General features: G+C 32.6%; 1 protein-coding gene across 1 annotated transcript; it reads left to right on the forward strand.

Annotated features, from left to right (window-relative positions):
- Nucleotides 1-2,995: 2,995 nt before the first annotated feature.
- On the forward strand, nt 2,996-4,870 carry LOC139864750 (uncharacterized). The gene is made up of 2 exons (XM_071853319.1): nt 2,996-3,593; nt 4,209-4,870. Exons 1-2 carry the CDS (start codon nt 2,996-2,998, stop codon nt 4,868-4,870), a joined length of 1,260 nt encoding a protein of 419 aa, XP_071709420.1.
- Nucleotides 4,871-13,494: the final 8,624 nt, after the last annotated feature.

Raw genomic sequence — 13,494 nt, forward strand, 5'->3', positions numbered from 1 at the left:
AAACAGATAAATATTTTGTATATAAAATATACTTATTACATATACTAAAACTGTATTAAAATTTCACATAACTATATATAACAAACCTATTAATATTAGTTACATAAATACATACGAATAACAAAACTATCGATTTTTAAATATAACATTTAAACAATTACGTAAATAAATATGGATATATTAATATAACTATATGAATATTAACCATTTTAAATTTATACACAAATTAAATATACAAATTAAGGATATAATAAATAAATTTGTTCAATTACGAGAATATGTTTTAATATATATACAAATGATATAGGTTCGTGAATCCGAGGCCAACCCTGCATTTGTTCAATGTCGTCATATGTATTTTTACTACAAAATACAGTATTGTGAGTTTCATTTGCTCCTTTTTTAAATGCTTTTGCAATATATATTTTTGGGACTGAGAATACATGCGCTGTTTTTATAAATGCTTTACGAAATAGACACAAGTACTCGAAAATTACATTCTATGGTTGGATTATCGAATCGAATATCACCCTTTTAGCTTGGTAGCCTAAGAATTAGGGAACAGACACCCTAATTGACGCGAATCCTATAGGTAGATCTACGGGCACTAACTCCCCCCATACTGAAAAATGGTATGCTTTAGTACTTCGAGTTTATATTATACAGATGGATTTCTGTTTTGGGGATATTCTATATGCATGATGTTAATGTCGGTTACCAGGTGTTCAATCCATATGAATGATTTTTAAACACTTGCGAGTGTATGATTATTGAATAAAGGAAATCTTGTGGTCTATTATATTATTGAAAATGATTGTTTATGATAAACTAATGAACTCACCAACCTTTTGGTTGACACTTGAAAGCATGTTTATTCTCAGGTATGAAAGAAATCTTCCGCTGTGCATTTGCTCATTTTAGAGATATTACTTGGAGTCATTCATGACATATTTCAAAAGACGTTGTATTCGAGTCTTCGAGTTCATCAAGATTATTATTAAGTCAATTATAGTTGGATATATTATGAAATGGTATGCATGCCGTCAACTTTCAATGTAATGAAAGTTTATCTTTCAAAAACGAATGCAATGTTTGTAAAATGTATCATATAGAGGTCAAGTACATCGCGATATAAACAATATATAATGTATTCGTCCAGATGGATTAGGACGGGTCTCTACACCAGGTAACACGTTCCCCGTAGCATGATATTGTCCGCTTTACCCGTAGGCGCACAGATTTTTCTTGGCAACCACACACGACGAGCACTTTCCCAGGATGTCACCCATCCTAATAGTGCTCTCGCCTGAGCACGCTTAACTGCAGAGTTCTCATGGGATCTGCTGCGCTTGTGGTCCCAAAACGCGTCATGCTAGGAAAGGTCTCCACACCCTTATAAGGCATGCTTCGTTCCCCTCTCCAACCGATGTGGGACGGATGTAACATGGATGTTACACCTTAGAAGGGGAGTTCTTTATTGCCATTAAAGGAACATGGGCGGGTTATGATTCTGACATGGTAATTGTAAACGTATATGGCCCACACTTTCACCAGAAAAATAATAAAATTTTGGACTGAGCTCACAAACTTAATTAATCACATCAATGTCCCCCATATTATCTTTGGCGACTTTAACGAAGTTAGATCCAAATCCGAACGTCTCAACTGTATCTTTAAACAAACTCGGGCTGATAATTTTAACAACTTTATAAATAAATCGAATCTAATCGACCTACCACTAGGGGGTAAAAAGTTCACCAGCATTTGTATCAACAAAATGAAATTCAGTAAACTCGATCGCTTCCTTGTCTCCGAAAGTGTCTTAAAATTGTGGCCAGACACCTCCTCAAAAACCCTTGAACGTGACCTCTCAGACCATTGTCCGATCATACTCAAAAACTCATTCGTCGACTTTGGCCCAAAACCTACGCGCGTCTTTAATACTTGGTTAAACCTAATAAATGCTGATGAAATCATAAAAGCTACATGGCTCCTCCCTGTATCTGGTAACCGTCCTGATTGTATTTTTCGAAATAAATAAAAAAAGTTAAACTTGAACTTAAAAAATGTATCCAGCAACTAAGCAACCTTGACATCGAAATTAAAATGCACCTGAACGCCTCCAATGATTGGGAAAAACTCACAGAATCTAGACCACTTACTGAATCCGAAAGAAAAACTTGGGTAAACGATAAAATACAACACTTTGAAAAAGAAAAAAAGAAAACTAATATGCTTAAACAAAAAGCACGCATTAAATGGAACCTCGAGAGAGACGAAAATTCCAAATACTTTCATAACTACATTAAAAGACATTCAAAGAAAAACAACATCCGGGGCATATCGTTATATGGATCATGGTCAGAGGAACCTAACACAATAAAAAATTAAGCATTCAAATACTTCGAAACAATTTTCATGTCCAAAAAACGAAAAGGAATCTGCCCCTTCGAAAACGATCCTCACCGTTCCTATATATCCCATACGGATAATCTCCTTCTTGAAGCTCGTTTTTCCGAAAATGAAGTATGGGATACACTTCATGGCTGTGACAGCTCAAAGGCCCCCGGGCCAGACGGCTTCAACATGAAATTCTTCAAAACATATTGGTGGCTGATTAAAGACGACCTCATTAATGCCCTAGATTGGTTTTGTTGTAACACCGAAATATCTAAGGGTTGTAACGCCTTTTTTCACACTAATTCCTAAGAAAGCCAACCCAATCGGGTTTAACGAATATCGCTCAATATGCCTAATCAGAAGCTATTATAAAATCCTCACCAAAATTCTTGCTAATTGCATCTCAAAAGTAATTTACAAACTAATCGACATTGAACAAACCGCTTTCCTGAAAGGCCGAAATATCCTAGATAGTATCTTGATCGCAAATGAAATAATTGACGAACTTAAAAGGAAAAAACAAAAAGGCCTCATATTCAAAGTTGACTTCGAAAAAGCATTTGACTGCATAAAATGGGACTTCCTTTTCGACACTATGAAGTACATGGGTTTCGGTATCAAATGGATCAACTTTATTCGTGCTTGCCTTTCCTCATCTTCCATTTCCATTCTCATTAATGGATCCTTGACCAAGGAATTTTTCCCCGGCAGGGGTATCCGACAAGGAGATCCCATTTCTCCTTTTCTTATTATCATTGCTGCTGAAGTCCTCAACATCCTCACTAAACGGGCAATCGCAAACAACCAATTCCGTGGTATCAGCGTTGGCCACGACAAGATTGTGGTATCTCACCTCCAATACGCGGATGACACAATCTTCTTTGGCGAATGGAGCAAACGAAATGCAAAGAATATCTCTAAATTATTAAAATACTTCGAAACTATTTCCGGACTTAAGGTAAATCTTAAAAAAAGTAATCTTTATGGAATCGGGGTCTCAAAAAAGGACGTTGAGGAAATGGCTAATTATATCGACTGCTCGGCCGGCTCAACTCCTTTCACTTACCTAGGACTGCCCATTGGCACTCCTTCCACAAAAGCCTCCACTTGGCAGCCAATCATTGAAAAATTCGACAAACGACTCTCCGACTGGGAAGCAAAATTTGTTTCATCGTCCTCACTAGTATTCCTTTGTTTTACTTTTCCTTGTTTCACGCACCAATTAAAATAATTAACACACTTGAAACAAAAAGAAGAAATTTTTTTTGGGGCGTGTCGGAAGCGGATAATAAAATAAATTGGATTAAATGGGAACATATCCTCTTACCATATGAAAAAGGCGGGTTAAACATCGGGTCCTTAATTTGTAAAAACATATCCCGACTATGTAAATGGTGGTGGAGATTTTTTAATGAAAAGAACGCGCTATGGGTAAAAATCATATCGAGTATTTACGGGGAGGGGGGTTTATTCTAACGTTTTACCTAGAAATGTGGCGGGTCGCACAATTTGGAACGAAATCATCAAAGCAGGTAAAATTGCAGATAACTATGGAGTTAAATTCACCAACTCAATATCCAAAAACATTGGGAACGGCTCAAACACCAAATTTTGGCATGACAACTGGTGCGGAACAGGACAATTTTGTATTCAATTCCGAAGATTATATATGCTCGAATCCAACAAAAATGTCTCGGTAGCTGATCGTCTCAAGGCAAACAACTCGATGACATCCACTTCATGGAACTGGTCCCGAACACCTAATGGACGGAATCTCACCGAATTAACATAATTAAATAATCTTGTAGCATCCATCAGCCTCTCCGATAAACCCGATACCTGGAAATGGACCTTAGATCAATCCGGCTTATTTACAACGAAAGCATTAGCCTCAATCCTCGACAACCTAAAACTCGACACACCGATCTCCACTATAAAGATACCAAGAAACAAGCTCATACCCAAAAAAATTAACATCTTCATTTGGAGAGTTCTATACGGAAGAATTCCGACGCGTGTAGAACTTGACAAAAGAGGCGTCGATCTCGAATCTATCCTTTGCCCACTATGCAACTTACACATAGAGTCTATTGAACACATACTATTTCACTGCACGATAACATCAAATGTCTGGAAATCAATTCTACAATGGTGGAACCTCCCCGACGACACCTTCACCACTCTCCGAGACATAATCTTAAGCGATCAGTCCTTTACCACATCACAAAATGGTGCTAACATTTGGCAAGCCATTAAATGGGCATCCACTTACATTATCTGGAAATACCGGAATCTCAAGGTTTTTGGTAAAAAAGAATGGCGTGTAGCCACAATCTTATCCGAAATTCAAACACAATCATTCGCCTGGATATCCAAAAGACACAAAAAATCAATAATTATGTGGCATCAATGGCTAGTCAATTCCGTCTTCTACATCTCCTCAAACCCTCAGAGATCTGGCATTGACTAATCGAAAACAAAGTCCTACTCGTTAGAGCATTCATGTCTTGGATCCTCCATTCTCACTTGGTTAAATGGGGAGCGTCAGCCGACTTTGTCATCGCACGTGCGGTACTGTCTGGTTGCCTCTTCCCAGCTTGATGTTTCAAGTTCCGTGATGTTAATGGCCTCATCGCTCATGAATTTGTACATTTTTTTCCTATTGGCATTTGTATAGATTATAGGACTTTGTAACTTCCCGAAATATTAATAAAAACTTTTTGCTTGCTTTTCAAAAAAAAAAAAAAAAAAAAGGTTAGAACTCATCTTAATTTGTTTTGAACTCTACTCCGTAATTCTTTATTTATTACGCACACATTCTTTCAAGCCATCACAAGTTCACAACTCTTAAATACTCCGTAGATAATAAGGTAGTTAGTGATTAACGTCATATTTTTCTTAAAATACTTTTTAACTTCTAATCTTACTAGATGTATGTTTTAAAAGTAGTTAAAGAAAAAGTCATAATAGTCACAACTAGTTATGCCATCCTCGTGTTTACTATGGGAGATAGTTGATAGTTATCGTTGTACGAAACTAAATATTTTTCGTTAAATATTTTATTCGTATCGTGATTAACAAAGTTATTAAAAACTTAATTAAACCTACAAATTCTGCATAATTTGGTTTTCAATAATAAATTATCAAACTAATATAATTTAGTTGTTAAAAATGCTTGCATAAAGAATACTTATTAAGCAAAAGTCAATAATAAATAATAATCGTTATATTGTTATAATTCAGTAGGCTTATAACTACCTTTAATGGTTATAAGAACAAAGAGAGAAAAAGAGAGAAGAAGGAGAGAAGAAATATTGATATTGATATTTCAAGAGAAATGGTGCACCTTAAATGGTTACCATACATGTCTATTTATAGTATAAAATATTACTATGCAAGAAATATAATAATAATAATAAAATTAACATCCAATCTAGATATTTTATAACACAATCTAGATATTTTATAACACTCCTCCTTGGATGACAATTTTATTAGAGAATAACTAGTACTGCCTCGTTAAAAACCTTGCTAAAGAAAACCCATTGGGATAAAACTTTAGCTAAGGGAAAAAGAGTGCAGCATAGAGTTGACTCCCCCTCAAGTAGGCAACGCCTGAGTTGTTACATCTTCTGAACATGCCTCATGCCAATATTATGAACGTGTGTTCTGAAAATAGCAGTTGGCAGTGCTTTGGTATAAAGATCAGCAGAGTTGTTGATTGAACGTATCTCATTTTAATCTGGTTGTCTTTTACGAGATCTTGAGTATATGAGAAGAATCTGAGGTTTTCATTTGAAACTGTATCATCTAAATCTTTTATGTACAAGTTTAGCCCCTGTGATTTGTCTACAGTCTCCTTCATGGTTTGCTCAAACCCTTGTTTCAATTCCTATTCCCTTGTAGTCTTTTCTGAGCCTTACCAACATACCATTCTTTTTCATCAAACTTATGACCGTTAAGACCGTCTATGGCTTTGGCGCCTCCTCAGTATTTATATTTTGTTCAGTCACTTTTGATACTCTTCTTTCAGTTGTATTATGCAAGCTGCATTATCTTCATATATAGTTATTGGTGAAGATAGTTGTTGGTCTTTTATAGCGTTCTAGTCCACAAGAATCATTAATGATTTGTGTTATTGATCTCAACCAAACACATTTTTGAGTAGTTTCATATAATGCAATCACTTCGTCATGATTTGATGATGTTGCAATAAGTGTTTGTTTTAAGAACGCCATGATTTTGTGGTACCTCCATTTAGGAATACATATATAGTTTGAGATTTATCTTTATGAGGATTTGATGAATGACCTGCATATACATAATCAACCAAATCTTGTTTTGAAACGTTAGAATAAAATAATTTTAAATCAGCAGTTTCTCAAGGGTATCAAAATATGTGTTTGATCCCGCTCCATTGTCATTTGAGCTGAATCTTGCCAACAAATTAACTGCAAGAGAAATGTCAGGTCTTGTACAATCTATAAGATACATAAGAACCTCAATTGCACTAAAATATGGAACTTCCGATCTGTTTAAGATTTTCATGATCTTCGCAGGGATGAAATAGATCAGTGTCAATATTGTGTGATCTAACAACAATGAGTTTGTTTTTTTAAAAAAAATGTTTTAAAATCTTTTCGGTATAAGTTGTTTGATGTACAAGTAAACCATTAGGCATATGCTCAATTTGCAATCCAAGGTAATACTTGGTTTTTTCAAGATCTTTCATTTCAAAATAATTCTTTAGAAGTTGAATGATTTCATAGATCTCTTTATTTGTTCATATGATGTTAAGAACATTGACATAAACAACTACGATTTCATATCCGAACATTGTTTTTATAATACATACGTGCAAAATAAGTTTATATTTATACCCTTTTTTTTTATCAAGTAGTCATTTAATCGGTTATACCACATACGTCCCATTTGTATAAACCCATTTAGAAATCTTTGTGATTTAATGGAAGATATTCCCTTGGGTTTTAGATTAGATGCTTATGATACCTTAACCCTTTAGGTATATTCATATATATCACTATTAAGTGATCCATACAGATAAGTAGTAACAATATTCATGAGATGCATTTAAATAACTACCAGGTTGATTAAGTATCTAATAAGTAATTGTATCCATTACAGGAGGATAATTTTTCCTCCTAATTCATTTCTGGTCTTTGTGGGAAATATTGAGTTACAAGTCTAGTTTTGCCTTGTAACTTCATTTGCACATTTCTTTTCAGATAAAAATTCATTTGTATCTCATACGTTTCACATCTTTAAAAGTGATAACGATTGATCCGAAAACTTTTCTTTTATCGAGCGATTCTAATTCAGCTCTTATTGCTCCTTTCCATTGAGCTCAATCATGTCCATTTTGTATATTCAATGACAGATTTTAGTTCCAGATCATCATCTTTATTCATGATGTCATTGTAACATTATATGAAAATATCTCATAGAGATTTTAGTTTCATTTTGGTTCCATAATATTGCATAATTTATCGCAATTTTAGTATTTACATTTATCAATATCCTCTGCAGAAGGAATATTGATTTGTGGTTCTTCTTGAACACTTTCTCTTACCTCATTATCAGCTGATTTTCTTTTTCGAGGATTTTTATCTTCGGAACCAATTGATCTTCCACGTTTGATGTGTGGCAAAGACTCAACAGTGACATTATTGCCAGCTTTTGGAATTTCAGTTCGAGCTGGAGCATTTATCGCTGGTATATATGATTTAGTCACTTTTTTATATCTGTAAATGCATAAAGTAATTAATTTGCAAGTTCTTGCATATGCATTATTTTTGAACTTTCGTTTCACATTATTTTGTGCGAGTTCAATATACCTTAATTGATGTTCACATCATGAAGCATCATTTTATTTTTTATTTTTATTTCTCCCCCTAATCTAGGGAACAATGTTTTATTAAAATGACAATCAGCAAAACGTGCTGTAAAAACATCACCCATCATGGGTTCAATATATCTTATGATTGAAGATGTTTTATATCCAAAATATATTATCATCTTTATTTGAAGAACCATTTTATTGTGTTGTGGTGATACAATTGGAACATACATTGCACAACCAATGTTTTAAGGTAGAAAATATTTGGCTCTTGGCCAAAATCAAGTATTAAGTGAAAATATTTACGACTTCCACATGGTATAATGCGAATTAATGTCGCAGCATGTAAATTTACATGTCCACATATAAATATTGAGAGATTTGTACTCATTATCAATTGTCTAGTTATTAGCTGTAAGCGTTTATCTATTGATTTAGCTAAACCAATTTTGTGTATGCACATGAGCAACTGGATGTTCAACAACAATCCATGTAGATATATAATGATCATTAAATGCTTGAGATGTTAACTCACCAGCATTATCAAGTCTCATCCTTTTAATGGTGTAATCAGAATAATGTGTTCTCAATTTAATAATTTGTGCAAGAAACTTTGCAAATGCCATATTACGGCTTGATAACATACAAATATGAGACCATCCGCTAGATGCGTCTATTAGAACCATGAAATATCAAAATGGTTCACATGATGGATGAATTGGTTCATATATCTTACCTTGAATTCTTTCAAGAAATATTTGTGATTCTTTTTCACAATATACTTTTCATTAATCACCATATGTGCTTTCCATTAATCACCATATGTGTTTTTTTTTTTTTTTTTATAAATCACCATATGTGTTTTTTTTTATCATATATCCTTTTCACCATATACGCTTTTAATCATATGCGCTGTGTTTTTCACCATATGCGCTTTTAATCATATGCGATTTTCATCATATGCGTTGTGCTTTTCATCATATTCGCTTTTTATCATATGCGCTTATCATATGCGATGCGCTTTTTATCATATGCGCTTTTTTATGTGAATAGTAAATTAATTAATTTCGTTTTACTATTCATCTGAATTAATTTAGATTTACTATTTTGTTAATTGAGTAATATATATATACATCATATACTTGTGACTCCGAAGGCTCAAATGAATTTGACCATATAGTTATACGTTGTACCTTGCACATTAATTTTCAGTAGAAGCTTTAGATGCATATTATTTTCAGTAGAAGCTTTAGATGCACTTTTTTTTTTAATCACCAAATACCACAAACACTTTGTTTGCGTTTGTTCATAGTCATCAATGAAAACCATTTTCTTTAATTTTATTTTATACAATAAAATTAACGCATCATTATTCTTTTCAAAAACAATAATCTATTGTTATTGTTCACTTGTGCCATGTTTAACAACAAAAGTCAACAACCTCTGTCTTGTTTGTTGTGGCAACTAAAAACAACCTTTGCTTTTGTTACCGAGAATCCAAGACCAAAAAACAATTAATTTTTAATTAATCTTTTATCAAAACCATAAATGATTTTATTGATCTACGTTGATATGGCCATAAAGAATTGACGGCTGACCTACTTTTGTAAGTGTATTTCGGCTATCATCCCGAAAACGCACAACGACCTTTTTTTTTTTTTATGAACTATTTGTTTCATATCTAGCTTAGGCAATTATTGTGAACATTTGGTCCCTATAAGAGCATTTATTTTTTAGACTTTTAGTTGATTTGTACTTGTCACAATTAGGGATAGCACCCGCGGGTCGTGGATGCGGATCCATTGGATCCATCACCCGTACCCGCGGATTTTTTTTAAGAGACATCCAATTGAACCCTTGTTCGTTGAAACAATTTGACTATATTTTTACTCCCCATTATTAAACGGGCCATTTTGATGCACACTCTTAAAAAAATAATTTGTTTTTTAAGTTTTATTATTCAACCTCCTTTTTTCAACGGTCACGTTTTTAACAAAACATTTGACAAGTTTGGAAAAAAGTTTTTTATTGATTATCATCAAAAATTTTCTATTGTCACTCTACTGGATGGAATTATGGCATACAACCAAAATTGCAACCCAACACTACATAAGAACAAAAAGGTTGTTTTTAATTAACATATGTATATGTGTTAAACTCGGAATAATAATAACTTATTTTAGAAAATTAACATAAGACATGTTGAAACATTTTTGTCACATTTAGCTCATCAAGTCTAATACTTATCATTGATAGATTTTATCACGTCTAGGAGATGTTTACTTTTTTCTTGTATTAAGTCCTACTTTCATTTACCTTTGTTTGGAAAAAAGTTTTTTTTTACTTTGCTTTCCCCCTTTCTGTAAAACTCATTTAAACACTTTCTTTGTTTTTTTTTTTTTAAAAAAAAAACTTCCTTTTTTTTTACGTTACCCGTAAATTACAAATATATAAAAAAAAACTTTTTGTTTAAATTTTTTTTCTAGTTTTTAAAAGGCCACTTGACCAATTTTTTAATTCTTTCACAACACCTGATATCGTGATCGTGACCTTTCACCAAAGCAAGAGATATTCTTGATAAACTAAACACGGATTCGTGTTTGAAATTGTCGGCCACAAAAAAATTCATTTGATAAAAGTATATTTTTTTCTTTTTAGTTATAGAAGGAGACCACTTCATTTTCAATACTTCATTTTTGACAAAAAACTATTCCATTTTACCATCCCTTTTTTTTTCTTACTTTAACTTTTAAGATATACTTTTAATAAAAATACAAACTACTTTTTCTTATTTTAACTTTTAAGATTTACTTTTAATAAAAATACAAACTACTTTTTGTATTTTAACTTTTAAGATTTACTTTTAATAAAAGTACAAACTACTTTTTCTTATTTTAACTTTTAAGATTTACTTTTAATAAAAATACAAACTATTTTTTATTTTAACTTTTAAAATTATAAATTTAAGAATAAACATTAGTATGCATGAAATAAATAATGATTAATTGCATAAGTAATCATAAATGTTAGATAACATATAAAGACCCCGTCGTATTCGTATTGATCGGAATTAATCTCGACCCATGGTACCGTGTTGTCAAATGACGTGTTGCGTACATAAAGTACCGTGTTGTCAAATGACGTGTTGCGTACAATCATGAGGTCTTATTAACATAAATATAAATGTTAGTGAAGTTAATAAGAGTTAGATTACAGAAAATATAATTCAGGTGGTATAACCGACCATATATAACTTAAATAACATAAATATAAATGTTAGTGAAGTTAGTAAAAGTTAGATTACAGAAATATAATTCAGGTGGTATATAACCGACCATATATAACTTAAATAACATAAATATAAATGTTAGTGAAGTTAGTAAAAGTTAGATTACAGAAATATAATTCAGGTGGTATAACCGACCATATATAACTTAAATAACATAAATATAAATGTTAGTAGTCCAAAATTTGATATATTCGAGTCTGAAAATTATTAATAATTTCATACCTTGATTAGTGATTCGTGATCGTTTGAGATATCTTTTAATTACACTAAGCTTTTCGTGCTGATAACGTGTTATAATTCAGTAGGCTTATAACTACCTTTAATGGTTATAAGAACAAAGAGAGAAAAAGAGAGAAGAAGGAGAGAAGAAATATTGATATTGATATTTCAAGAGAAATGGTGCACCTTAAATGGTTACCATACATGTCTATTTATAGTATAAAATATTACTATGCAAGAAATATAATAATAATAATAAAATTAACATCCAATCTAGATATTTTATAACACAATCTAGATATTTTATAACATATATATAATTCATTTATTTTATCAACTTATCGCTAGAATTTCAAATCAAATAAAATAAATGTACCCAATTTAACAATTAATAAGAATAAAAATAACATATACCATGTACTCGTAGTACACATACACATCAATAATATGGATGACATAAAAGAGAAAACCCAACCGTAACTACTGAGACTCGAACCCTGACTTACTCGGATACAAACAACACCACAAACCATCAAACTAACATGACTTATATTATTACCATATGTGGTAGGATCAAGGGGGAAATAACTAATCGGGGCGAAGCAAAACATTTTTTTTTTTCATTTTTTGAAAATACTTTGTTCACGAACATTATAGATTGGATGAAAATATGAACATTTAATAAAGACACTTTGTGATAAATGTTTTATTTTGGCAGGAAAATGCTTGAAGAAGTAATATATAACAATTATCGTATTTTTCGAGCGTATGTTGAGGTTTTAGATATTATGGTTTAGATATTATGGTTTATAGGGTTTAAATATTATGATTTAGAAATTTAGGGTTTAGGGTTTACATTTAGGGTTTAGATTTAGGATTTAGATTGAGTTTTTAACACGAATAATTTAGAGTTTAGGGTTTAGGGTATAAGGTTTATGGTTTGGGGTTTTGGGTTTAAGGACTAAACCCAAAATACCAAACCCTGGGGTTTTGGGTTTAAGGACTAAACCCAAAACACTAAACCCTAAACTCTAAATCGGGCTAAATTTTACTTCACAAAACATGAAGAAAAAAACGTTAACATTCTTCACGATCAATATTATCTTGAATGTTATTTTTGTCGATCGTTTTCTCGCATAAATAATAACATTTATCACGAAGTGTCTTGTAAGACCCTAATATTTATTGTACGTAGTGTATTAATGATGTACGTTTAGTGGGCAAAGCATTGTGTAATTAAACAAAGTTCAGAATCTGCCCAGACCAGGGTGCGCGCCGCACACCATAAGGTGAGAGCGCCGCGCACAGTCCCTGCGACAGAATTCTGCTTTTTGCCTTTTTGAGTTAAGCGAAGGGTATTTTGGTCTTTTCACTTGAGGCCGGATGTGTAGCCATATTACCAGTTTTGGATCTAGTTTTGGATCATATTTCAAGTCCACAAACACTCTCATTTCATTCTTAGAGAGAGAGAGATTTCTTGATAGAGATTTGGTGATTCGGGAAAGAAGGAGCTTGGATTGATCAAAAGCTCAAGTGTTAAAGTTGTTCATCTCCTCCTTGGCTACGTTTTGATAGTGTTGGTAAGTTCTAACTCCGAATTTCAATTGTTAGATTTGAATTTCCAAGTTAGGGTTTTGACTTGTGTGTTCTTGAGTAAACCCACTAGTTGATAATTGGGTGTTTGAGCTACTAATGATGTTGATAGCTTTTGTTGGTGGGTTTTGGGTTG

Source organism: Rutidosis leptorrhynchoides, chromosome 8, assembly GCF_046630445.1.
Source record: "Rutidosis leptorrhynchoides isolate AG116_Rl617_1_P2 chromosome 8, CSIRO_AGI_Rlap_v1, whole genome shotgun sequence".
Taxonomy (NCBI): domain Eukaryota; kingdom Viridiplantae; phylum Streptophyta; class Magnoliopsida; order Asterales; family Asteraceae; genus Rutidosis; species Rutidosis leptorrhynchoides.

Bases quoted from the DNA above. Each gene is read 5' to 3' on its own strand.
- LOC139864750 (XM_071853319.1), top strand. From the start codon at position 2,996: ATGAAGTACATGGGTTTCGGTATCAAATGGATCAACTTTATTCGTGCT. The intron at 3,594-4,208 runs GTTTTACTTTTC...ATAATCTTGTAG, and splicing joins GTCCTCACTAGTATTCCTTT to CATCCATCAGCCTCTCCGAT.